This window comes from Lichenostomus cassidix, chromosome 2 (assembly GCF_008360975.1).
Source record: "Lichenostomus cassidix isolate B80296 chromosome 2, HeHo_3.0, whole genome shotgun sequence".
NCBI lineage: Eukaryota > Metazoa > Chordata > Aves > Passeriformes > Meliphagidae > Lichenostomus > Lichenostomus cassidix.
This window is the reverse complement of record NC_139482.1, coordinates 68,116,627-68,144,524: the sequence shown is the minus strand read 5'-3', so window position 1 is coordinate 68,144,524 and position 27,898 is coordinate 68,116,627. Positions and strand designations below refer to the sequence as shown.

The following is a 27,898-nucleotide window of genomic DNA, read 5'->3' as shown; positions in this document are numbered from 1 at the left end:
AGTTTCTTTTTCAAGTTTGTGAATTGATGCTCCAGTTCAGAATCCCACCCTCAACACCAAACACCTTCCCCCTCATAAAAACCTAGTAGAAGTGCTTGCTGTTACACAAAAATGACATTTACTTTGGATAACTAGATTATAGCTGACTCCTCCCATAAAAAGAAATATTAGTCAGCAAAACAACAGTAATAAAAGGGCAGAGTTAATCAGCGTTTCTTCTTTCTCTTGTATGCATGCAAACACACTTGCAGAAGTTGTTACTGAGGGCACGACCTATAAACTAAATTATTGTATCATTTGGACTTTGTTTTCCAGCCTGCTTACCAAAAAATTACCGTCTTCTCTTAACTTTGGAAGCAGCTCAGAATATTTACTTTTAAAACTAAATACTTGTCTCCCTTGATTTCTTATTGTTCCCTGCAAAAGGTTCCTTCTCCGTGTACTAAAAATTCAGCACAACCCCATCTAACAGGAATAACAGAAGTAAAATTAAATATTTTTTTTTCACCCCCTGAAAACAAACATGAAATCTATTTCCTCAGATGTGTATCTACTTCATGCTCTGCTTGGATGGCAAACAGCCTCCTTGTGCTAATGCCAGAAGTTATTCTTTGGGCTGCCTAGTTCTGGATTTAGGGAATTTCCAAATACGCAAAATTAAGGTGGGTGAGGGAGAAGAGGAGCATTCCCCATGTAAACATTTTTCACAAATACTGTGAAAACATAATTATTTTTAGATATATTAGAAAATAAATAGATAAATTACTATTAGAAAAATTATTAATAAAATATAATTATTAATACTGTCTATTAAATGTATTTGGTGAGCCTAAGGAGAAAGCACTGCTTCAGAACAGAGAGTCACTCACTGGTGGGTGGAATTGACACAAAACTCATAAGCCCAGAGCTGCTTCTGCAACCAGTAACACTGGTTGTAGTGGACACTGACCCCTGAAGTCTGTGTGCTTCTGGGTGACTATTTGCCCAGCACAGGGGCTGTCCCCTCTGGGTGATGGCTGATCCATAAGCCTATTAACAGGAGACAGGGCTGCAGAGTAGTGCCCTGAAGTGAGGAAGAAAAAGCCACAAGAGAGCTATCTACTTTGAAACCTGGCAGAAAAAGGAGATTCCCAGCCTCCTCCATCCCCACCTCCCATTTGGAAAAAAAAAGGTAAAAATTCAAATGAGCATTTTACAAGATAGAAAAATAGAAAATGCACTGCTGGTGATGTCCCAGAATTTGCAAACCCATATATTTCCTCTTTACCAGGTGTTAAGTTGTGGACAGAAGGTCACAGAGCCTGTAACCTGCAAAACCCTCATGCTGGTGCCTGGTTTTGCCCACATGAGCATGTCCAAATGGAAGCCTTAGGAGGCAAGCATCACATTGCTCTGTGTGAGACTGCACGTTCTCCCTGTGGGCCCCTGTGCATGATTTGGGAGTGCTGAAATACTTTGAAATCTGCCTTTGAAGACCTACCAAGCACAGCTGTTAAACAAGGGAGCAGGCTTGTATTTACTGGCAAGCAACATCTTCTCTACCACAGCCCTATCAGATGTAAACAACTTGAACCTTCACTCCTGTGGCATAAATGGTTTCAAATCTCCCACCTGGGATGCCAAGCAGATGTCTGCATGCATGAGCACCTACCAGCCTGTGGCCACATGGGACCACTGGTGACAGCAATGAGCTTGTAGCACAGCACCTGAGAAGATGTGGTTCTGGTCCCTGAAATAGCCAACAAGCTCCTCCACGTTTGCCATAAAAAAAATAGTTCTCTATAAAAGCTGGTGTTTTTCCAGGATCATTTATCAGAGACATTAATGAACAGTCCCACACTAGGAAACAGTGGAGTTCCCTCATCACTTCCCATTGCTGCTCCCAGTTCAGTGACCACACAAGTATTCAAACAAAGAGATGGGACTTACGAGTTCACACACAGCACTACAATGTTTTTCCACAGGTTCCTTGTTCCCACCACTTTAACAATGCAGACTTTCTTCGGTCTCCTGGTGATTTCCTTTTCCAGCTCTGAAACAAACCAAATCAGAATTAACATTTCACTGAGAAGAATGAGGAGAAGATTTACTTGTGAACTAAGATATACTGAGGGATATTCTGGAGAGCAGAACACTATTGGTTACACTAATAAGAATTATAAAAATGCTGAACTACCTATATAAAGTCCATCACAGGTTCCTCCTGTTCTTCCAGGCTTCCCTTAACTGTCTCAGGGCAAAAGAAATATCTGAGAACTCCTTCACACTCCAAACCTTCTCCCAGTTAAAAATGTATATGTAAAATGGGAGCAGTATGGAGCTTGATCCCAGCAAGCATGATAGCAAATTTCTTGAAGAACTTCAGGATTCTGTTAATTTTTAAAGCCCTCCACAGGGAGGACTGCACTCGTTCTGCTACAAGCTCTGCTGCCTTTGTGCAATGCACATCTAAAAAGCCATGGAAAGGACTGGAGTTCAAACTCATTTTTCATGGGGAACTTTTTGAAGTTTGTTCAAATGCAGGATTCAGAATGAAGTGGCTAGGACATTATGTCAGCTCATCCATCTTCCACCCAACTCCACTCCACTCCCTTTTCAAATATTTAAATTTTTTTCTGATGGATATCTTAGACATCAAGACATTTCCTTAAAGAAAATCCTTGGTCATCATCAGCTGTGGTGCCTTTGTGTTTTAGAACTAAAGCCCCACCATCTCCTTTAAGTGCTGGGCAGCTCCAAGTGAACTTTTCTTTGCAATGCTGTAATAACACACAATCCTTACAAAAGTTGAATCTGATATCCTTGTTGGCACAGGGCAATAACAAAGGGCACTGCTTACTTCCCAATTATCATTAAGTTAGAGCTTGAACACCTACCTAAGTGTGCCAAAGCAGCCACTATTTCCAAGCTAGTGGATCAGTGAGCAGCAAGCCCAATAAAAGCTGTAGAAGCTGCAGCTATAAAGAAGCATCACAAAAATAATGCATTCCAAGAGTACAGACCAGGACTGTTTTTTGGGGTAAAGACCTGTGCAGCTGCTTTTTAGACTGCCTGTGTTCAAAGGCAGCAGCATGGCCCTGCTGTGAAGCAAACTCATGTTCCCTTTCTGCATTTGCAATGAGCTCTGGTGTCCTCAGCTGCCCACACTGGCCTGCCCTGACCTCTGCCTTCCTCTGCTGAATAGCAATTTCCTAAAGAGATGCAACACAGGAGAAAATAAAAGCAAGCCGCAGGGGAGGGGGGAGGTGGGAGTTGTAAAAAAAAAAATCACCTGAATTTACAAACTAAACAAAAAACACATCTGACAGGTATTATTTGAAAATGCATCATAAAAATCATCAAACAAACACTGTTTACATGCAAACACTTGAGCTATTCACTGCTCACAGGTCACTCCTGGTCTTCTGTCTAGAGTAAGTACCGGGAAGGCTTCTGACAAAAGCAGCAAAGGGTATTTTACATTAGTGATTGTACTTGAGCAGCATATTGCCATACTATTTTCCTTACAACCTGATAATGGCCATTTCTCCCCAGAATCTATGCAGCATGAAGCTCACAAAAGCAGAAAAACTGAGGTGGAGTAAAAGAAGAAATTGGTTAAATTAATATTTGTACTACAGAAGCCTTCAGCAGGCTCAGTGATGGATCGGGGTCATATTAAATTATAAGCAATGAAAAAAACCAAACGGAACCTAATCTCAAAGAACAAGGCCAAAACCATTTTTGCAGCAAGATTCCGGAAAGGAACAAGTGGGAATAAAATAATTCAGAACAATGGAAGCAGTCAGATAAACCGTAAGTGTAAAGCCTGCAATTGAGCCCAGGCCAAACCTTCTACAGCAAAAAAGTCAAAGCAAGCACTAAGAGAACCACAAGGGTTTTGAAAGGCTGTTTGTGGGTGTTTACTATTACATCTGAAGGTCAACAAGGAAAATCAGTACCCAAACAACATATATTGCACAGATTTCAAATAGAAAAAAGGGTTCACTCTCAAACTCTCTGAGAATGACCAGATCTGATCTATAAAGTAAAACATCTCATCCTCTGTAAGCGGAAGGTACATATGCCATATTATTTAGGTTTTCTTAATCAGTTGGGGTTTTTTGAGAATTTTTTACTTTTTTCTTTCAGGACAGAGAGTAGATTTTGTCATAAATACATGCTTTATTGAGCCACAACTTAAAATTAAGAGAAGCAACACTTGGCTACATTTTTCTTCAGAACCAAACATTATTTTGCTCTCCACTCCTGTTTTTTTCATACATCAGCACTTCCTAGAATCCATTTGTTCTATGTTTATTTTCATGCATCCTCATGTGCACTCAGGCCCCCCCTTTTACCCTTTCTCATAAATCAGTGCTTCTAAACTAATTCCTGTCAGTGTTTTTCACCCTTTTTGTTGTTCTGCCCTCAAGTCAGGGCTCACTTGGTTATATGAACTGACAAACACCTCCTCTATTTCAGCTGCAGTGAGGATCACATGTGAGGGGAGGCTCACCCCTTCTCTACCCTGTCTCATGCAGCAGCCTTTCCCCAGTGGACCCTTGCTTCTGCTCTCAAAGGGGTTATACTCTGTGGATATATTGCAGCATTACACAAAAAGGTCTCAATTTGAGATATAACAGCATTCAAAGCATTAAAGAAAAAAAGGGAGGGAAAAAAGTAGGAGGAAAAAAAAAGAAAGCCAAAAAGAATAAAAGAAAAAGAGAAGAAGTAATCTGGCCTCAAACCTTACAACAAAGAATGCAAACAGAACCTGGCTTTTTATTGAGAGCCTTCTGGCTTTACCAGCTATTTACTCCTCCATCCCTCTATGATGCTGTTAAAACTACAAATCTAAGTCACCTGCTTCAGATGAATGACTCTCCAAGTCTCCAGCACAATCCATCTTTCTGACAACTTTCTGCCTCCTTTGCTTCTATAAATACTAGTGAGATATTCACCAAAACTCCCCACCGTACTGCAAAATCAATCACTTGCAATAACCAAAATATAATTCCAATAGGAACAAATAACCTAGGTGACTTGCAAAAAAGTCATCAGCTGCAGAACTGGCTCTCCTATAAGTGACATGCTGTCTTTGGAAGGAGCCTTCTTGCATGAAAGGACGTGCTCTGTCTGACTGTGATGAGCATCAGGAGAGTGACAGCTCCTAGGCTGACTGACTTCACAGGTCAAAGTTAAGGTATTAAAGTCAAGCTGAAGGCTATTAAAACCTCATGGAAGCAAACTATTGCTCTCTCAGGACTAATACCAGAAAAACTTCCTGCACTGCCCAGATTACTCTTTAATTTTGCACTGATGCCACTAGTTCAGAATGAATTCACATCAAATGTTTCAGTTTTGATTTACCAGAAGGAAGAGTGTGGATAATTAAAAATATTTTTATCCATTTATTCAGAGGCCCCTAGTAAGTTTTCCCATACTCCAGAGCCCACACACACTCTAGGCTTCCTATTCAGGGACTCTGTAGGAACTCTGTCAACAAGCTGACTCTTTATATCACAGTGGAAATTAAAAGTATTCATTGAAAGACTTTAAAAGTCTCATGGGAAGGGGAACCCTACCATCTTCCATCTTGCCACGCTGCTGAATTCTCATAGGACCCTCTGCATTTCAGGAGCATGACTTTCAAAAGCAGAAATTATCTTCAAAGCCTTCAGATGAAGCCACCTATCTCTGCATCACTTGGCACAGACAAAACAGACAAAAGCCCAAATCAAGTCGCTCAAAAATGATGTCCAAAATGACAAGTGTCCCGTGGTGATGGACTTCTACTGGATTTTTCTGGCTGCTAAATGATACTGTCAGTAGCTCTTTGAACATGAAAAGAGCTATGGAGACCTGTCAGAGAGGCTCAATCAATCCCTGGAGCATGACAGCTCTGCAGCAGGAGGTAGACCAGTCCAAAACACAGAGTTGAAGCAATCTACTCTCAGACAGACAGAGTTACTGGTGCACAGGTTTATTTATACCTTCCAGGACTTCTGTCCAGCTCTCAAGTAATATACAGAAATTATGAGGTGGGTAAAACACTGGTTGATGGGCAGAGAGCAATAAAGGACAGAAAAGTGGAAATCATAAGTGGATGGCAGGACATTAGCAGGGGCTACTCCTCTTATTTTTAATAATAAAATCTTGTTTAATAACCTTAGTAGGAAGCTTGGCAACAACCTCAGAAATGTACCAATAAAGTCTTCTGGTGACCAAGTGAGGCACTACATTACCATCAAAGGTAAGCACAACACAAATGGGCCATTAGAGGGAACTGAGTGAGCTTGAGATCCAATTTGTGGCAAAAGCAAATGAAAATATGAAACACAAGGTAAGATTCTCAGTGATTAAGGGGAAATGTTTCCGGTGGAAGATAAGCAAAAGCCACAAGTGACTATATGGCACCAGTTTCTTGCAGCCATGAGGTATTTGCAATTCAGACAATGAAATACTGGAACTCTTTTACAATTCTGGTCATCACTATTTGAGAAACTAAAGCTCTGGCAAACCCACTTATAAAAGGATAAGGAAATAGAGATAGGTTCATCTCAGCACAGGAACAGGGCTGCTCTCTTCTCATATAGCATGAGAAAAGAGAAAAAGAGATTTAAGATAGACACTGACAGGGGCAAATGGGAAAGGGGAAAAAAGAACAAACCCAGACAGCTATTGTGTATTTGAACTGAATGTTAAAATGTACCCCCAGAACAAGAGCAATATGGACACTGGAATGCCTTCTAACAAAAGTGCTGGACATAAATACTAACAGCATTTTAAATTAGTCTCATTTCATGAGAGCAACTATGTAACTCGGTGACTATAACAGCTAAGGACTGATCACAGTGATTTATTTCGATCCTGTATTTCTAATTGCATTCAAAAAAGATAGAAAAAGTCAGACATAGTGTTGCTGTTGCAATCTTCAATTGCTCATGTGCCTTATGGTACAGCACTTAGATGATCATACATTAGTTTTACCCCCAGAATGCTCACTGCAGTCAGGCAAGGGCAGGTGTTAATGACATCTCTGCCTTTCCCATTCAACATGTCCCCCTCAGCCTCATTATCCAAACTCCCCAGTGAGTACAAAGAACCATAGATTTCCTCAGACACGTTCCTACAGTGCTGTCAGAATATACATGTATTTCATAAATACTAAAGAAATAATCTCTACCACCTTCTTGTAAGAGTAATGGCAAAGATTATTCCTGTTTTGCTGGCAGGAAGATAAAATACAGAGGATTTGTGTCCAGAATGAAAAAAAATCATGCAGCAATACCCCTTGCAGGTGCTGATATAAATGCTCCCAGCTTTCTGCAAATCAAGCCCCAGAATTGCATGCTAGAGCCAGACACTGAAGAAACTGTGATTCGTGACAGCACTGAAAGGGCCTGATTCCAGGGAAATCTCCATCATTGTACAGGAACAGCCCTGGCAGACCCAGAGAATGAGTACAGCTCTTCAGGAAGCTTTCAGCTTCATTTCCCCAGCACTGTCCTCTTTCCTTCTGCAACCCTCTGCCTCATTCACTACACACCTTCCAAATTCTGCAACAAATGAGGAACAGACAACAGCTTCATTCCCACATCATCGTCCATCCTATGCACTGATTCGTCCATCCTATGCCCTGTGGAAAAAATAGGTCGTAATCATGTTATTAAAGGCTGTATCATCATGCCTTCATGCCAGGAGGCCAAGCAAGGGTTGCCCAGGCAACCTGACTTCTTGCATTTCCCAGAGTGTGACTTGTCAGTGCTCACATTCTTCTAACATCACCAAAGTTAAAAAAAACCCAACAACACAAAGAGAATCTCCAATGTCATTGTGTGGAGCTGTGGCCACCAGGAGGTTGCAGACACCCACACATGCATTGTGGTCTCGGTTGTGGGAGCTATGGAGCAGGCTGAGCAAGTGAGTTGGGCAGCAGGGAGGGGTGATGCGCACATTTTAGGAGAGATTTCACAAAAGATTTCTGAGACTGAATCCTTGGGCTAGATAGCTTGCTCTGGGTGGAGGGGAAAGCAGATGATTGCAGCCCCTTTGTTATCCATGCTCAAACTCTCCTCTGTTCTTCCTCTACAGAATGTTTTTCTTCCATTACTTCCTCCCAGTCCCTTCTTGCCCTTGCCTCTCTAAGTCCCCTCTAACTGTCTTTATTCTTTGCTCCCACAACTTTTTAAAGATTCTTATTTCCTCTCTTCTCTGTCCCCTGTTCCCCTCTTACTGCCCTCCACTTCCACTTGGTTGCTGAGGTCCCTCCTCCTACACTTCACATCCACATCCAGATGCACCAATCCTCTCCCCTCTGGTGCCCATGGGCTGGGGGAATGCCAGCAGCACCAGGGCTTGCTGCCAGCCCTCTGCACATGGTTCCTGCCCTGTAAAGCTGGCTCCTCTCGGGGGATAGGTAGCACTGTGGACAAAGAGCCAGTGTGCCAGCCAGGCACAAATCAACAGGCTGGAGTGCAGCCAGTGAGAGTCTGCAGAGGACTCAACTAGTGAGAAAGAGTCATTGAAACAGAAATAGAGGCTGACAGCCCCTATTTTTTTTTTTTTAAGATTTTCTAACATATTTGGCTTTTCCTGGTGGCATCAAAAGGCACATTCTGAGCAGAGTGCAACATTTCCCCCCTGCCCCTTCTGAAACCTAATGCTGTTAGATATCACTACCACCATTGCTAGGGATATAGTCAGGGCATGTCTGGGCTCTCTTCTTCCATTCCTGTAGACCTAGCCAGGAGAAGAGGACCTAACTGACCAGTTTTATTCTTGTTAATCACGATCATGTACAGCACATCCTGAGAGGGCTGCACAAACTCCATCATTTCCTGCTACTGGACAACAGGGGCCCAGCAGGAGAAACCCAGATCCCCTTGAAAGCTGCTCTAACATACAAGAGGGCAACAGGAATCCCTGGCTGGGTTTTTCTGTTTTTTTTAAATTTTGAGATAGAAACCTCTGTGGCCGACACACAGCCTTCAAGCAGCACCTTGAACTGTTTTAACTACTTTTCCCACATTTACCTGATCACCCTCTGGGAGTTGCACAGAACTTTTAAGTTTGGCACCATTAAACACCCAAGAAACAGGATCTGACAAAGGAGGGCATCTGGCAGGTTTGTACATCACAACCTCATGGAATCAGCTGTATTATGGGGCCAGAAAACTTGCTTTCCTTCTCCAGCTAATACACTTTTTGTCTATCACAAGCTTTAAACCAGTAGTGATGGTCTAAGATAGATGAGATGGTCTAAGGAAATGAGTAAAGCTTTATAGGGAAAGAGACTGATTTTCAGACATAAGGCATTTTCACCCTCTCCTCTGCCATTTACCCAGAGGAAAAGGAAAAAGCATGTAATTACATAGATCCAAGCCTCATGCTTAAGAAAAAATGTATACAGCAAAACAAAACAGAAAAATAGCTTATGTTAAAAAAAAATGCATGGCAGCATGTTGTTCAGCAGCAAGAAAGGTGACAGATAATTTTTCTTTCTTCAGAGGGAAACTCCCTGAAAACCACGTCTTTCCTAACTGCAATCCACACACATCCACACACAAAGTACTTATCACCACTGTATCCCTTCATCCTCTCCGTGTTGTGTCCTGCATGCTAAAGTATTGGCACCTATTTGAGTGCTTTAACTTTGCTGTCCAACTTTCGTGATTGCATCAATATTATTTCTCTGAGCTTAGAAAGGAATCTTGGGAAGGAACAGCTATAACCTCTCTGTCCACAGGAGCACCTCTGGTTTATGTTTCCATCCAGAGATGAGCAAAAAGGGAGCTTTGCTTTCCAGCCTGCTCAAGCAGATATTTTTATGCCAAAGAACACCTGAAATGTCTCCCCACACAGGGGAAGCTGAAGAGACCAACAGAGGGATGAATTTCCATGGAAGCATTGGGTGTGACACTTGGGTGACTGTTCTAGTGCACAGCAGCGTCTCAAGAGGAGCATTTCCAAGCAGAGCATTTCCCAGGACACCCAAACACAGCAGGGCTGGGTGCTGGTGCAGCCAAGGTCAGCTTGCAGCACACAATCTGCTCCAGGCAACAAACAGACCCTTCACCCCCACACAAAGAAAAAGAATTCTTTCTATAAAAGTAATGAAAGCCACCTAAAGTGTAACACACCTTTAAAGGTGTATGGAAGGTCGGTGCTTTGGGATTCCCAATTCCCCATAACACTCTTTTCTACTGTTTGTTAAACCATCTTCATACTTCCTTAGCATTTATGTCTCTAAGGTCAAAATGACTGCTCTGAAGCTGCACTGAAATGTATGTTTCTTGTTCCATGCAGGAACAAGGAAGAGATGGTGAAATTTCTGGAGAAACTGGTAGTGAAAAACCTGTACTGAATTAATATTATCAAAATATTTAATTTGCTTGTGATTGAAGCCGATTTTTTTGGGTAATGCTTTGAAATACTTGTCAACAAAATACAGCAAGCTTGTTTTAAAAATGACATTTCAATACACAGTTGAATAAAAATAATTTCCTTGATGCAAAAACAGATCTAAACTTTTAGAAATAAAAGAGGGCAAAGTTTTAAGCCAACTGGTGAAATTCTGAGTCAAAACATACTAGGGATAATTTAACCAGGTCTAATTAACACACCTGTGTTTCTTAAGCATTAAAGAAGAAAATGCAACCACATAAACCCAAAAATCTCATTACAAAGGCAAATCATTCCTGTCCAAAATCATAAGGTATACCAAGCACTCAAAAGTAAAGCCACTTAAAGGTGCTGAGGAAAAAGGTGTCCTTATGCAACCAACACCAGCCCTGGGACAGGCTTCTGAAGACAAGGGCAACATTAATTTACAGCACTCTTGACTCCTACCAACATCCCTTGTCTCACTTCAGTTTGTTTCCCATGTAAGCACACTCCCATTCTACCTTGTTGCCTGGGCACTGCCCATCAGCTGCCCACCCTCATTTTCCCCTGGCAGGGGTTGTTATGGCAGCTGCTGGAGCTTTCAGCTGCAGCTGGATCACTGTTTGGACTTTTAGTTGTTGCCTTTAGAGACATCTCCCAGGAGAGCACTGGCAAACCACTCCCACCCAAAGGACTGTCAAAACCAGCAGATAAGTTTTGCTTCTTTCTTTCATTTTTTTTTTCCCACCTAACACATGGGCCACTTCCCCATGGAGCAAACAGGCTCTACAGATGGTTAGTGGCACTCTCCACTATGGGCAGTGTAACCAAATGGACCAGTAAAAGCCTTCAGTAGGCAGCAGAAAAGGTGTAATTCTTCAGAAGAGAAAAGCAGCCTGCTCATTGCTTGAAGAGTAATTCAAAATTAAATTTTTTTGCATCCCAGAAATACTTCATTGACTTGAGCACTGCTTCCTTTTCATTATGGAATTCATACCAAGTGCCAAAATAGGTATATATGAAAATCCTGTAAATCCTGTAATGATCTGTTATATCAGATACACTAATTTGACTGGTATGTATGAGCAAAATTACAGTGGGGTTTTCAGCTGGAAGGGACTGCAAGTGAGCAGTTTGTCATTTAAATGCATTGGGAGTAATTCAATCGCAGGAGGCTGTTACAACAATGCAGGGAGGAATAACAAACAGCAACACAATGGTCCGTAACTAGAGCAAAACATTTTCCAGCCCTTTCAGATGGAAAACAAAGACTAAAACAAATCACAAACAAAAATCCCTCCACACAGATAGGAAAGCTCAACAATGGAGTCAAGGGAGAACAGGGGATATCTGCATGAGGCTCAATGGTATCCTTTTTCCCAGACAAGTACCAGCTTTTTACCAATTCCATGGTAGAGCAACTACAGACATGTTATTATAGAAAACAAAAGCAGACAAATGTTTTGTCCTGCTTCCTGACCCACTCCAAGACACAAGGCCTGCAGCTTGATCACATTCTTAATTCAGGATTCCTGCTGTTCTCCTGTCCTCACTCAGACCATCAACAACCCCATGCACCCAGAATGAGAGAGAAGGTCCTTCCTTCAGTAGTTTGTAGTTAATCTTACTTCATCCTTTTGATACTGTGCCTCTCTTACACTCCCTACAGAAACGCAGCTTCCCTCCAGGGCTGTATCAGAAAAGCCTTAAAGTGTGGGGCTGCAGAAAAATTTAAAAAGTGAGGGAAGAAATAATAAAAAACCCTCAACAATATCCCCAACAAACTCATCATCAACAAGGAGGCAGAAATAACCATGTTCTGAACCATTTATAAGTTGCAAAAGGTGTTGTACTGACAAATGTTATAAGTATTTGCAGTCAGAGAATCCATAGAATCAAAGTGTGAAATAATGCACTGTTTTTTCACATGAAATGGAGTCTCCTCCTTAAACAGGAGTGTACTCCTACCATGAAACTGCTGGGAAAAGTAATCAGTCACAAATAATAGTCATAAAGCCATTTTGACATTTAGCATTCCTCCATGGGCAATATCATTATACATGGCTTAAATAAATCCCTCCAGCACACAGTTGTGTTTTTATTATTTTCCTCAAAGGAAACTCAGGTAATTCGTTTTTTCCTTCCCCTAAAACACATTTTATTTCATCAGCAAATCCAAGAAGCTGACTGACAAAAGCCAAATTTAGGAATTGGCTGGGAAACTCCAAGGCCAATTGTTGCCTCAGAGTTCCATGATTTCTCAAGATCCATCATTTATTCTGAGGAAGGCCTGCAAAAATTAGGTGATGAGGATGCAGATCAACATGTTAATGACTGCTCACATACCTCTAATGCTTTTCAGAACATTACCAGAAAAATGGCATTTATATTGCACAGACATGTTGTGTTTTGCAGATCCAGGAAATGTAACCCCAGACACACAATTACACGTGAGCAAGTTAATTAACACCAGTTTGCCAGCTGCACCAAATGTCACACCAATGACCTGGGTATGTATACCAGAGACCCTGACCGGGGATTCTCATCCCTCACTGATGGGATTTATTCATTAGACACTGATATTAATAGTGACAGTTTTCTATCCTGGATGAAGCCTGTTCCAGAGCTGACTGATGCCTTTAACACCAACAGACTGAAACTACAGTTACCCCAGAGACCTCTGACAGGGATCAGACAAGTGCAGAAGCATCACTTCTACCCACTGGCAGAGACACTGGCTGAGGTTCCCCTGCAGCCCCTGGGGTCAGAGCAGGTAGGGTTGGAAAAGTGGAGAAAAAAAAGACATGTTTCCACCGTTTTCTGGAAAGTGGGTGGTCTGATACAGATTGCAAGTGCCAGTGCAAAATGGGTGTTGATGGGCAGAGTCAAGCCTGTGAGAAGGAAAAGGGGAGCCTGGACCAAATCTGTGTGGTGCACTGGTGAGATGAAGATCCATAAACTCTTTGCCTTTGTTGCAAATAGACACACACACACATGCACACTCACAGAGTCTCTTCTGCAAAGCACCCTGCAAGACAGGATCTTGGCCATTTGAGTGACAATTCTGGTGATGAGGGGAGCCAGCTTGCTGTAAAAGCATCAGTATACCAAGGAATCGATAGTTTGGACTCTCAAGCAAAAACTGCACCCCACCACTGCCACTTGCAGCAACCCCCCCATCCCTAAAACAGCATCACTCAGATGATGTAGGAGAGGAAAGTAAAGCAGCTCTTGGAGCAAAGCTTTAAAGAGAAACTGTAATGTGGTTTAAGCTCCCCATGGGGCTGGCACTTTAGAACAGGGGGTTTGAGTGCTGCTGCTTCTCCAAACCAACAGAGTAAGTGTTGGGTGATGGGCAGGATCCCAGCAAGCAGCTTCCTTAAAACACAGTTTCCAGAGGCACACAGAGCTGAAGGAGCACTCTTGTAGCCATGGTACAATTCTTCAAGAGATGTCTCTAAAGACACACGGCACTGCAAGACAAGACTATAATTACTAAGACTGTTCAACAGGCCATGGAGTTTTAAACACAGTGCTGGAGTTTGGAATGGATTTTCAAGAAAAGCAGAATGAATGAATGAATGAATGAGATGGTTTTACAGGCAATAAATAGATAATTTAATTCTGGGCAGTAATGCCACATGCAGCCTTTAGAGAAGAGCTGGGGGATTTGCAGGTGTCTGTCCTACTCACCAGGCACCACTCCCTTGATGTCGCTTTCTGTGCTCATCCTGTTCTTGTGCGTGAACTGCAGGATCAGTTCCTTGGATGCCTCAAACTGTTGTGTAGCCATCAACCACCGAAGGGACTCTGGGAAAATACTTTAAAGATGGAAAACAGGTTAGGGCTGCTTTCAAGTTTCTGCCAGAGGATGAACTGGTAAAGTTTTAACTGCTCATTAACAACTCAGAAGCTATGTTATTATTTCAAAATAACTTATGAAACAAAAAAGAAGGAAAATGGATTCATAATATGCAAATTAATGATATTTTCTTTTACCCTGATTCCCAAATGATAAAGGAACTATCTTATCACATGAAAATATGACACATTGGAATTTTGTAACATATTACATGTGCTTTGTCCATTAATATAACTTGAAAGAACTGGGAGGAAGTGGTAGTTCTGTCAGCAATAGACATTTGCTGCCAAGACGGGAATGAATGAGATGCGCAGTTCACACATGGCAATTCAGACTAAAGAAGGAAAATAGCTCACAGAAGTAATTTGGGTTCTCTTTTAAAGACAGAAGAAAGAGAGGAATTACTTCTTAGGATGATAAGCTTCCCAGACTAAGATAATATTATGTTAGTTGAATAGCCTTAAGAATATATACATGCACACAGTTTAAAAAGTTAATTTTCCATCCAGTTGTTTCTTTCAAGTGCTGATATTAACCAGCTCCATGAGCTTAACTGATCATTCTTCTTTTTTTTTCCAAATAAGTTTATTTTAATACAAAACCAAAAGATATATGTAGCTCTTAGAACAAAAAACCAAAACCTTCCATACTTCTACAGACATGAAAACTCTCAGATCTGGCTCCAAGTATATATTTTTTTTCTGTTAAGATTTCATTTTCACTACTCTTCCAAAACTTACTAAGAACAAATTTAACAATTATTTCAACTTCAAATATGTAATAAAAATTCTAATTTCCTTGACAGAGCAGTGATCTTTGCTGTGGATGCTGCCCAGTTCTTATACTTCTAAACAATCAACTGCACTTTTATCATACTATCTCTTAGGGCTGATATAATTTGGAAGACACCTTAGCAAAACCTGCAACTGAGACAGAGAAAGTATTTCTGGAAGAAGAAATAAAAAGGAGAGAAATCAAGCAGACTGCAGTCTGAATGATATCAGCCAATAAAAATATATAACAACTATGATGACAGCCATTCAGCTTGACAGCTTATTTACTACCCCTCGTGCTGCACAGATGCTTTGGCATATCCTCCTGCAGAAAATCTCATAAAGCAAAAGCAGTTTTTTTAAGTAATAAGAATCTTTTGAATGCAAAATCTCTGCATGCTTGAGCCATCTATGTCTTCTCTACAGCCTCAGCCATTAGCCTAAAAGTTTTAGATTTTGAACAGTCTGCTTAAACGTTCCAAACAACAAGTCCTGTGATGACAACCTGCACATGGGCAAAGGCAAGGAGCCACAAGGATGGGCATCACAGGGCGGGGACAAAGAGTGTCTGGTTCTTACACAACAGGTGATGAGAGAGGAGGTAGGTACAGCCCATCAACCATCCCAGGATACAAAGGTGGAGTCTCCTCTGACCTCCTTCCCCAGTTAAGGTACATTTATAATATTCTCTTTGAGGGAGGGGAAAAGGTACAGTTACAGTTGATGTCATTTCATGTTTAGGTTGGAATTTCAGTCATTAGCATATGTCAGGTTGTGAAAAGTAATATGTATTTTTGAGCTAATGTGGCAAAATTCAGCTTTTGGCCACATTTTGGGCCATTCCTTTGGCTTAGAGTTCCCATCAGCTGCATTGTTTTAAACAGAGCATAGCCACAACCCCTCTGTGGCACTCCATCCTTTGTTTCCTGTCTCCCTTAGAGCACTACACCAAGCTGCTTCAGGGTTCCTGCTCCAAGGTGTGCAGACAGTTTGTCCCTGGTGATCCACAGCCAATGCACTCCTCCCTCCTGAGCTGTGGTTTTCAGTATTTGCCTCACATAGCTGGTTGGATTATCTGCTGCCATCTCCATCAACAAGGACAGGACCATGCTTTTACAGTCAAGAAAAGAACAGGGGGTGGGGTAGGGTTAAACATTCATCTTCACAGCTGCTGCTGCTTGGGAGAGGAGAGGAGGATGAGAGGAAGGCACACTGGGGAAAAAAGATCCTAAGTCTGAGAATTCCTAAGAGGAGAGAAGAATCCTTGACAGACAAAAACCAGGAAGGTACCACACATGGCTGGAAGGAGAACTGTGATTATGTGCAGATGGATAGAAAATAGATGCCCATAGAAAGTTGTAATGGGCAACAAGCCCAGTTATTGCAACTTTGTGTCTTGCTGGGAGTAAATCCTATCTAAAAGCACCAGAAAAGAGCCAGCTACCCCTTCCCATTTCTTCAGTTTTGGTAGCAGCAAAGCAGGAATTTATTTCACATTATTGATACCTTTGCTGACATTCATGGCATCAGACTGCCTGGAGTTTCCTTTGTTCAAAAGGCAGGAATAAGGCCTCTGCATAACTGGAGCTGCCCTTCCCTTATGGCTCTAATACCCACACACATTTGAAAGGAGTTTAACTTCCAATAATTTGTCTTTACACACTTGTCACAAACCCTTGTGCCCAGTCTGGCTTACATGGGTGCCTTTCTGTCCTTCCAGAATGACCTGAGAGCCCAGTAGTGGCATCTGTTCCATTCCTTTGTGTCCAAGCCCAGCTGCCCATCCCTGCTAGACAAATCTGCTGCTTCTCCCTTTCCCTCCATCCATCCATCCATCCATGCCCAGCTTCCCAATCCACTCAGCCATGCACCTCCTGGGGACTGGAGAGCCTGCCATGTGCATGTAGCCAAAAGAAGAGCAAAACCATAGGTGTGAGAGGGCTAAGGCCCAGCCTTGGAGGGGCAAGCAGCACTCCCACAGTAGGAGATGGAAGTAGGGTACAGAGGAAGGAGGAAGCAGCACAAGGGCTCTTTGCAGCATCTGTTATTGGACTCCCTGCTTTGGGTACACGATAGGGAATTAACAAGCAGTGCAGATTTCCAGTTCTTTTATTACCAATCAGTTCATTTTCTTCCTTTATTTGTAACACATGCTGAAGGTCCACGTTCCATTAAGAAGGAAAGAAAGAGGTAATAAAATGGCAACACTTTCCAGAGAATATGCAACAGATGGAAGTGAAAAGCCTAAGAGAAAAGCACATACTGTACTGACAATATAATTAAATAGGCATCCCAACCAAAATTCATTTCTGCAAATGCAAAAACCCTGGGCAACACAAATCGTGATCTTCTGGCTATTACTACTATCTATCAACCTGATGTATCACGCAATATATAAGGGGGATTTATTTGCTTGGTTTGCCTGCCCTATCCAACCAAAAAGCCACAGAGCTCTTGCAGATTACAAAATAAATTTTAGCATTTCCTGTCACTTTCAATGTCACCCAGGAATGACTTCTCAACAGGAATGTACAAGACCCTGCCAAAGCCACCTGGAAAACGTGTGGCCTCCAGAAGACTGCTGAGGGGTACCTGCTGTTCATGCCATCCCCTGTGTTCATTAGGCATCTCCACACTACTGTACCATTCTTTTGGAGGCAAATATCTGTAAACATTATGTTTGATATTGGGTTCTATCCAGGGGTGGACATCGGGCATTTCAGCTGGTGGGCATCACAACAGGAGGCTTTGGAGCAGACCGGCATGTAAATACCATACAGCAGGTAAGGGAGGGGAGAACAGCATCACACATTAACAAAAACACTCTTCATTATTCATCAAGATTGATACTGACAAGATGAGGCTATTTAAATGTTGTGTGCTGGAATACAGAGGTAACCTCCCTCCTCCTGCCATTATCTTTGCAAAGAACTTGTAACACTCCTAAGTGCTGCATTTTGCCCATGCTGAGGCATGTCTGCCTTGGGAATAAGCACTGAAATCCCCACTGAGGGTTACCACTGTCAACTCAGGAGAGCTCTGTAAGAAGTCAATACAAAAATATAACAGTTAAAAATTCTTATACACTGTAACAAGTTTTTACATGTTGTAACTTGTCAGGCATTACAACTAGCAACCTAGCTCACCATGGTACATAGCCAGCTTGATCCTGCACAGACTAGGGACCTTTTCCATCATTTTTCTCAGTGTACAACTAAATATTTTAGACTTGTTAGTGTTATTTTTAAAATTAATGATCTAGCATGTTCTTCTTGTTATGGTTTTGTACAACACTGCTCTCATAAGCCTCTGTTGTCTTATGCCACCACTGCGTGTCACTATTAAGACAGAACAACAATGAAAGATTTCTTTGGAATGTTTATAAAGTCATGGTGGGGATGGACCTGGCACTATTCCCAAGGTGGAAGCCATCCTACTTCTCAGGATAGCTGTACCAACACCACAGTGCCGCAGGCAGAGAGGAGTGGGATCAGTTGGGAGTGGGGAATTCCTTGTAGGAACAACCCTGAGCCACTGCCTGGCACAGATGAGCCACCCAGACTTCAGCATAGCATGTGCTAATTTGGGCAAAATCAAGTCTAGTTCAGGGCTGGCTACCTCATACACACAAAACATCCAAGTTGCTTGTTCTAAGGCTGACAGATGTTATTTGTAACTTTTCTTGGATCAAAGAAACCAGCAGTGTCAGTCCAGAACACCAACATAGGTATTAAGGGAAAATATAGCCATGCACTCACAATCTGACAGCAGCTAGGCTGAGGTGCATCCTCTCAAGAACCATTTTACTCTTTAAAGCAGAAGTGACAGCCAGAATAATAACAAAGTATAACTTCAGCTCAGTGAAAGGGGACAATCTCCCAAGTGCCCACCGTGCCACAGGATGTAGCATATGTGCATGCTACAGCAGATTACAAAGTTATTCCTTCTTATTTCAAAGTCTTCCATTCACCTTGGCACAAGGTGAATGAAAGAACAAAGGGAAAGTCTCATATGTATTTTGAAGCACACACACTTCCCGAACAGCAAAGCTTCCCCCAAGCCCAACATTAGGAGCTCATTGTCTTCGACTGGGCAGGAGGAAGAAATACTTACAGCCAGTAAAGCAGCATCAGCAGGAAGGGACAGATGATGATGGCCTGGAGGACCTGCCAGTCCCTGCAGAGGGCAGCCAGCCCCGGCATGAGGAACTGCCCTGCCATCTCAATGAAGCTCGCCACCATGGTGATCATGAAGCGGTGCCCGGGAGGACAGAGCTCTATCCCTGAAACACAGAGCACACAAACAATCAGTCCCCCACCAGCAAAGAACCCCACAGCATCTATAGGAAGCTTTAAGGGAGTTCAAGCCCTTCAGGACCTGTGGTCAAAGCTATGCAGAATCAAACAAATTTTGCTTCCTCCCATGTTTAGGGTCTAGAGAAGCTCATTAACAGCTGTCCAAGGTGCAAACATTGCAACTTCCATGCACCTAGGGCCTCTCCTGCACACCTGCTGTATCCTCATTGCTAGATTTCCCTCAGTCTCTGCCTAGAGAAGCATTTTACCAAATAATAAGGTATTTCTTTTTAAAGGGAATGTAGAGGAAAACACAAGCGAAAGATCTTGGGTTGTGTCTTTTCACACTTCTCAGAGACACCACCTGCCTTTCCAAGCAGTTTGCTGGGAGGCAGAAGAGCGCAGCTCTCAGCAGGATGCAGGCTCCCAGCTCATACGGGATGCCACCTGCCCACAGCTTAATATGCTCCGACTCAGCCAATTCCAAGCTGGATTTTGCTGAGCGTGTTGTTTCTGGGTTTGCTTTTCCCAATAGCTTATCTTCATCAACTTTCAAACAAGCCAACCTCCCATCTGTCTTATCCTGCCCTCTAACCTTCCTTTTACTGTGGGGCAATTTACCACCATCACTGGCATCTTTGGTTGCCTCAGCTGTCTTGTGACAAGTGAGCAGATAAAACTCAGCTCAATAGATAAAGTGTTTCCTTAAACCCTGAGTTCTGGCTGTCTTTATTCAGTCAGAAGATGAATTTGTCAGAATCACAGCCTAACAACAAAATTTTAAAAAGTCACAGAAGAAAGAACAAACACAAAAATTGGACTGGCTTGTGGAATTTTTTTCACCAGTAAGATTGCAACAGCAGCCTCTATTTCATATTTCCCATTTGCCCACTTTCACTTGTACAGACTAATACTTCAGCTCAATAAACCTGCCATAAATGTTGTGTAGCACTTATTTGAATGCTGATACAGAAAGAGGCTTGTAAACATTTGTGATATGTTGCTATCAGCATTGTTGCTTTTCTATGCTGTGTTTCTTATGGTTGTTTTAAATTAGAATATAATATAACAGTAATTGAAAAGCTGTAAGAAAATAGGAAGAGATGACAGCTGCTTCTTCATTCACTCTCTAATCTGCAGCTTGTCAGCATTTATCACTGTAACACAGATTAAAACTTACTGACCAGGAACTAGTTGTAGATCAAATGTAGGATTAAACACCACACGTTTTTCTCCCCTTTTTTTTCAGCCAATACAAGAATTACCAAGGGATTTTTGCCAATACAAAAGGAAAATGTATCTGTTGTCAGGCAGCCCAAATTTTCATTAGCTTAACCACAAACACGGCAGCTTTGGAAATGAAAGGGGGAGAAAAAGCCCTTAAAGACTCTTGCATGCCATAAAAGGGTCTCACATTTTAATTTGGTAAACAAGATTAAAACACAGAGCTCCTTATGACATTAATATGGTTTCATTCTCACTAATGAAGTATCCCAAGCCTAAGTAATTTCTTTTGTTCTATGCAAAGAGGTCACTTCCGTTTTATTTCTCTAATCTCCAGACATAAAGTGGTTCTGTTTGTTTTTCTAAACCTTAAAGTCACAGTTCCTCACACTCCAATATTCCTTCATTAAGTACAAGGTCGAGTTTTGTTGCTATAGAAACCGGAAGTCTGCATTAGATATGTAAGGCTTTGGCATTTCAATTGCATTGCTCAGGTTAGTATCGGGTAAAAATAAAAGTAACCAAGATATCAACTTTTATATAAAAGTCAGGAAGAGGTGTCCAAATAATAAAAGTATATTTTATTAAGTCACTGGTATATAGTAAAAAACTCCATATGCAGCAGTTATTCATTTTATAGGAAGGAAATAGCTTCAGAGATTGTTTAGCATCTATTTTCTTCTCTGGATTATCTCATGCATATGGATCAATTTCTGCCCTTTCCTCAAAAAAAGCTGGAGATGACAAAAAATAATCCCTGCTGTAGCTGGGTGAGCATGACTTTTAAGCAACAGCAGCAGCATATGAAATATCACATCTCTGTTGAAATGTTCTACATATTAGGACAGCCTACTGACTTTTCAACATATCTGGCTTCAATTTTATATGATAAAAGATTCAGCACTGCAGTTTTGAGCGAACATCTATCAGTCAACCCTTTCCCACCTCTGCAGCGGCTCTGCCCTAGCAGTAGGAAAGGCACCCAGCTGATGCTCACACTGGGGCCTCATTGCACCCAGGCACAAAGGCTTCTATGGTGCAAATATTTCCCCCCAGTTCATCTGATAAAATGTGACCAACCCAGACAAAATCACTACAACACAGAGATCAGCTCTACCCACCCATGGTAAATCGAGCAAGCAAGCTCCAGCTCCCCAAATCAATGAAAAGGTTTCCATCTCAATTACTTTGTGGAGCATGGAGCAAATCCTTCTCATACACATTAATCATGGAAATTATCATCAATACCAAAAACTCCCAGATACATCCATTTGCTCTGCTTGGAAAATTTTGTGTGGGCAAGGAGACACACACGTAAAGGATTTTGCTTGCTTGCCCAACATTTCTACTCTATGCAGCACAGTCAGAGCAGCAGATCCAGCACAGATGCCTAATTTCCCAAAGTCCCAGGCAAGTGATCAAATGGGCAAGCTAAAACCTGTATGCAAAGCAGTCTTGCAGTATTTGGCCAGCAAAACCAGACATGCTCAGGACACATGGGACACTCTCCCACAGTCAGTAGGCACTCAGCAACAGTGGGCAAACAAGCTGGACCCAGACAATCCCTGTGGCAAAACTGCTGCACAGGCTGCAAACACAGCCCAGCCTGAGGGCAGCTGTCTCACTGCAGGTGGCAGCCAGACCTGGGCCCCAGAGGCATCACAGGCACTGACCACATGAGGCTCATTGCACAGCATACACCTCTGCCCGGGAAATGTGGACAACAAGTCCTGGGGCCAGACGTGTTATGCCCATGAGCAGTCAGGCTTGCTGGGGTGTGAGTGAGGGAGTTAATGAAGGACCTTGGAGACACCCTGGGGGCTCAGCCTCACTGCCTTGTGCAGGGGCTCATTGCCCTGGGCAGCAGCAGAGAGAGGCATGGTAAAACCACAGGTCAGACAAGAGGTTAACCAATGCAAATGCAACAGGCACTGGTGACAAGGGCTAGCAATGTGGACTTGATATCAGAAAGAGCAAATTGTCTTTGCTAACAGCTCCTCTCCCTGCCACCTGGATGGACAAACCACTGGGCTGATATAATTTACAACAGTTTTTCAGGTAATTTCTTCTGAAAAGAAGAAGGGAAATTGAGATAAAATCACCTACGTATGCCACAGCCTGACATCTGAAATGCTGCCCTCTCCCCTTTCTAGCTGGCTTTTCTCTCCCATCCTCTCCACCTGCAGCTGTGGAAGGAGCAGTCTGTGGACATACAGACAGGAGACTGGAAAAAACTGCAGTATCACTGGGTTAATATCAGGTCATGTTGTCACAGAGCATGGCCCTGCATAGCTCACCTCCTTCAAATCCCACCAGGTAAGCTGCCACTATCAGGGAGGGACTAAGAACCACATCCTGTCCTTTCTCACTTGATCTCACACTTGCATGCTGGTAACAATCTGTTTCAGATTTCAGAAACCCTCTCATTTGTCTTTAAAGGCTGACATTTGTTCTCAGAATATTTACACAAGGATGAAGGGCAAATACTTCTATTTAAAGAAAAAAATAAAGAAGTCATTTGCAAATAACATATCAAGAGGAAAAAGTGGCTAAATGACACTGCCTGAACAACTCTCCAGCATTCACTTGCCCATCTCCGTGCGCAAAACACAAAGCAATTCTCGCTCTGCAGCCCAAGTGTTAGCTCCATCTGAAACCACAAGGTAGTAACTTTTTGTGCCTTTCCAGTTTTCTCTGCCTGCCCAGTTTCCATCTGTGAGCCACCAAGACTGTAATTATATAGGAGTATCCCTTGGAGAAAATGGCCAAGACAAAGCACGTGAAGTCTGGCCAACAGCATTCACACAGAAAAAAATCCCCAAGGAGACAGTCTGATTCTAGATTCACATTCACAGTTTCACGTTATATTAAAAAAACCCTCAAACTAAATGCTCCAATTTCTGACAGTTTCCCCCATATTACTGCACACCCAATGCTCTTAAATTCCTTCCATCTAAGCACCCCTCTAAGGTGCTCCTCTGCTCCAAGAAGGAGGAAAATAATGAGAATTCAGGTGAAAAGCATTCATATTATAATTTGAGAAGAATTCTCCAGCAAAATAGCTTTAGGTGTCAAATGTGGGGCACCAGAAATTCGCAGTGGCAGTAACATCCGACAGCACCAGGGCTGTCTTTTCCTCAGCCCCTGCAGTCGCTGTGCTCAGCCGAAAGTCAAGCGCAGGATGTGACCCTAAGAAAGCATCTTGCATTTGGACTCTGCTTTTCTTCAGAGCACAAACGGAAAGAAAAAAAAAACCTCTGAAAGCACTTAGTTTCCCAAGCTGTTCAGCACCTCCAGCACGTCCCACCACCTCCATGCTCCCTGAGGCCACCCTTTTGGCACAACGAGCTCCTCCACCTCCGTCACAGTGATCTTGAAGACTGCTGGGAGGTGACCCTGTCCCTGTTGCTGTTGTGTTTCCTAATTCCCACCAAGCTCTCTCAAACCTCTGGGACCTTGTCTTCCTCCAGCACTCTCTGTGGAATTTGCCTTCTGCTGTAAACAAATCATCTCGCTGGATACTCCTAGAATAACACGGCCTCCAAGCTAGCTTTTGGCTAGCTGACCAGATAAAATTGCAGCCAAAACTATCAATAACTCCCAGAAAAGTTTGCAAGACAAGGCTGCTAGGGGAACAGGAAAATAAAATCCTGCATATCTGCTTATATACACAGATTTCCACTTGGTTACTAGACACAAATCTTTAAGAGCTGCAAGCCCTACCCATGGGCTACACACATTTCTCATCTCTCAGTTAGCACATTTCTGATTCAATCCTGGCTGAAATGGCCCAGGCTAAGCCAGAACTCAGTCCTGGCTGAGTTTAGACAAGGAGCACATCTTCTTGATTGCCTTGGCTGTCACCAGAAGGAAAGAAGCATCACGTGTAGATATAGTTTATTAGGGAACAGCAAATGAAGTAACTTGTGGAAGTAAAGGTTATCACACACTGCAGTGCACAGACAACCACCAATTGATGTAAGCACAGGACAGAGACAGAGTGAAAGGGAAGGAAAAATCTAATTTCCTCTCTGAAGAAATCCAATCCACTGCCAAGCAAAGAGAACAGTAATAGACTGAACCTCCAATGGCCGAGTCAGAAAATAGTATTATTTTCCCCCAAGAGCACATCAGGACAGAAGTTACTTTAAAATACATCTGTGAAGTGACACAGGTGCTCCTTCAGAGGTACTTTTCTACACATCATCGATTTGGTGAGAGTTCTTTTAAACACATGCTAGCCCACCATTTAATTAACACATTTAATATGTGTCAAATCAGTTGCCTGTGCACTGACATAAGCTGAGCTGACAGAGCCGACAGGCTGGCACCAGGGCAGGCAGCCAGCACAACACCTCACCAGATGTGCAGCAGCCCACTTAATTTCTGACCTCAATAGATAGCCTGGATCTACTGGATGGAGTTATCTTGATAGGGAAATACCTAATCAGAACAGATTTCTTTCTTATCAAAACCTGATCAGATGTTCGTCAGGTATACAAGGACCAGGATAGTGCTAAAACTGATGCCAGAAAAAATACCCTTTAGATACACTATGGAGTCTCACAGAGAGGCATAGCATGACAAAAGTAAATATAGCAACACCTCTCATGCAAAATCCAACTAAAACACAAGGTGCAACCCTTCTTCTCTTTACTTTCCGCATGCCTGACTTGCTCCTGTAAGGCACAAATGAGTAACACACCACCCCTATTTCAGGTCTGGTACTGCTCAACCATGTCAGGATATTTTAGAACTAGCTTGCCTCTGAGTTGCAGACAGTCTGCAGCCACCCACAGGTGGAGGGTTTGGACCTCAAACATGGAGCCAGGTTGGGCTCAATGCAGGGTGTTTGCTCAATCCTCATTCGCTTGGTTGCAGGACCTGTGGGCTTCTCAGGCACAATGTATATGCAGCTGAGCAGGGCAGGACAAGGATGACCTTGGCTCCTCCAGGAGACCCTGAGCAGAGGCTGCCTGACCAGTGTGTGAGATGCAGAGATGTCTGCAACCATGCCCTGGATCCAAGCTGTCTCCCAAGGAGCATCAGTGCCAGAGAAGGAAGCACATGTCATTCCTCTGTTCAACCCATGACATCTGTATTTGCCAAGTTTTACATTGCACAAGGCAAACAACATCTTACAAAACAGACAGCTGTCTGCCTAAGAAACCTTTAACACACCACGCTGCCTGCCATTTCAGAAAGCCAAAAACCCAAAGAAATGTTAAACCACATTTGAGGTACTGCAGTTGCCATCTATCCTACTTGCAGAGGAAAGCAGCAGCAGCATCTCTGCAGCTCCTAGCCAACACTGATTTTTGGTGGCAGTTCCTGTATATGAATAACAGTATTATGAAACAACACAAGGAGAATGCCCCTGGAAGCCTCAACAGCAGTGACAAAGAGCAGGAGAAACGGGTAGATACAGAACACACTAATTTCAGAATAAAGATGAGTTAATTTAAATGCAATTAAAAAGTGATTAAAAAGCTTTACCATGACATATGTTTTTCTATAAGTTAATTACCATATATAAAAAAATTCTCATCCACCTCCCATCTTTAATTTCCTACACCCCCTTAAGATACTCTCCTAACCCATATCACATTTGTTTATTTTTGCACAAAAGTAAGATTGCATAGAAATACGTCAGACTCTTTCTTGTTCCAAAAAGGTGGCTTTCTCTAAAGAAAATGCAAAATTGGTGATAACAATGTTTTGCAAACCTAACACTTCTGCTGTTCACAACAGCTGGCGCCTTTTCTCTTAGCAGGATCGAAATCATTACTGACATCTTTTTGACAGGAGTGTATGAGAGGAGCTAAAACAGAAACTGGTGTGAGATGTATCAGAGGAGCTCATTTCCTTTGATGCTTTAGTTGAAAGGGATCTGCATCTGTATTTGTTAGCGAATTTTTAACAATATTGTAGCTACTTAAAATAAGAACAGAGAAGAAATTCAATAGCTGGGAATCTGCACATCTCTTAATTTACCAACTGGCAGACAATATTCCAACAGCAGCTGTTTCAAAAGCTCAGTTTGCAACCTCCAGATGGATGATGGTCCTCAAAGAGGCAGGAACAAAGAAATAACAGCCTAACACCTTGTTTCAGGTCTATTAAATGCTTCCCAGCTCACTGAGACAGCAAGGCAGCTCCTCTCTCTGCAAGCACTGATCCCACATGAGGTGCTCTTCCAAGGAGGATTTTTTCACCATTACCATCATGCTGTTGGATGAGTGAATAAATGCACTGTGAGCCCTGGATTTGAGCACATGCTCAGCGGAACTGCATATTGCTTACATGAATTTGACACGGGAGACTTGAATTTGTTGCAGCCTAGCTTATCAAACAGAAGAGACAAGCATGGAGGAAAACTAAATGAAGGACCAAGAAATGTACTTGGTGCTTTTTAGGTCGTAATAAAGCTCTGCCTGCCCTGCACCCCCTCCCTCAGATCAAAAGGAGACAGCTTGTCTGAAGCATCACACACCCAGAGGCGCAACCCCCGGAAAGCATCTTGCTCCTTTCGCTTGTGTCACCTTCAAAACAAGCCCTCCACGTGCTTACATACACAGAGTCTAAGCAAACATTGGGTGCTCTTTATTAAACTCTCATAAATACAATTGTAACCCCGTACACACGTGCATATGTATAAACACACATATTTATGGATATGTGTATATTTACATGTATATATAACAGTAAAGGCAAAAGCCCTTAGCTCCTTTTCCTCCCCTGACCCCCCTGTGATGTCAGACGCAATCAGCAGAAATTAGGGTGATGCCCTGAATAACCCATCCCATCTCAGAGGACCTGAATTGCTCAGGTGGCATCACCAAGTCGGGGAGAGCCTGGAACACCACAGCACTGGCTGAAAACATGCACAGAGGGCCAGCAGAAGTGCAGGCGATTTAATCAAAAGCAATTAGTGAGCCTCTTTGTGAAGGGCTGTCACACATTTGGCCCCCAGGGCACCCTTGTTTTTAAAGATTTATGCCACGCACTCTGGATAGATATTTAATGAACACTGTGAAAGGGGAACTGCAGGGATTCAGAGCCAGTGAGCTGCTATATTTTGTGTTCTTTAAGCAAGGCATGTATTCACTGGAGAAGGAGGTGCCACTCAGACTAAGGGGTGATTTTCGCATTAATAATTCCCTGTCTCCGGGGCTCAACATTAATCCTGACACAGGTCTGGGGAAGGCAAAGGCAGACAGAAGGGGAATGCCCACCCAACAAGAGAGAACCATGCCAAGCAGTGCACACAGCCACCGTGCCTGTAAAAGCATAGGCAGAACCGCCCCAGTCAGATCTCCTCTAATTTTAAGCCTACGAGGATACAAAAAGAAAAATGAGGCTGTGGTAATGTACAG

The 27,898-nt window shown here is 42.6% G+C and overlaps 1 protein-coding gene across 2 annotated transcripts in view; it reads right to left on the bottom strand.

The window, feature by feature from the left end:
- The window catches only part of SLC22A23 (solute carrier family 22 member 23), a 109,606-nt gene that overhangs the window by 15,647 nt on the left and 66,061 nt on the right, over positions 1 to 27,898 (bottom strand). Inside the window, exons 4-7 of one of the 2 annotated variants that reach the window (XM_085051990.1) lie at positions 19,117 to 19,285; positions 14,062 to 14,189; positions 7,532 to 7,621; positions 1,930 to 2,032 (exon numbers count right to left, since the gene is read on the bottom strand). In XM_085051990.1, coding sequence (XP_084908116.1) covers positions 1,930 to 2,032; positions 7,532 to 7,621; positions 14,062 to 14,189; positions 19,117 to 19,285 — 490 coding nt within the window. The remainder of the gene's footprint in view (positions 1 to 1,929; positions 2,033 to 7,531; positions 7,622 to 14,061; positions 14,190 to 19,116; positions 19,286 to 27,898) is intronic. The other variant, XM_085051991.1, reaches the window with a different exon arrangement.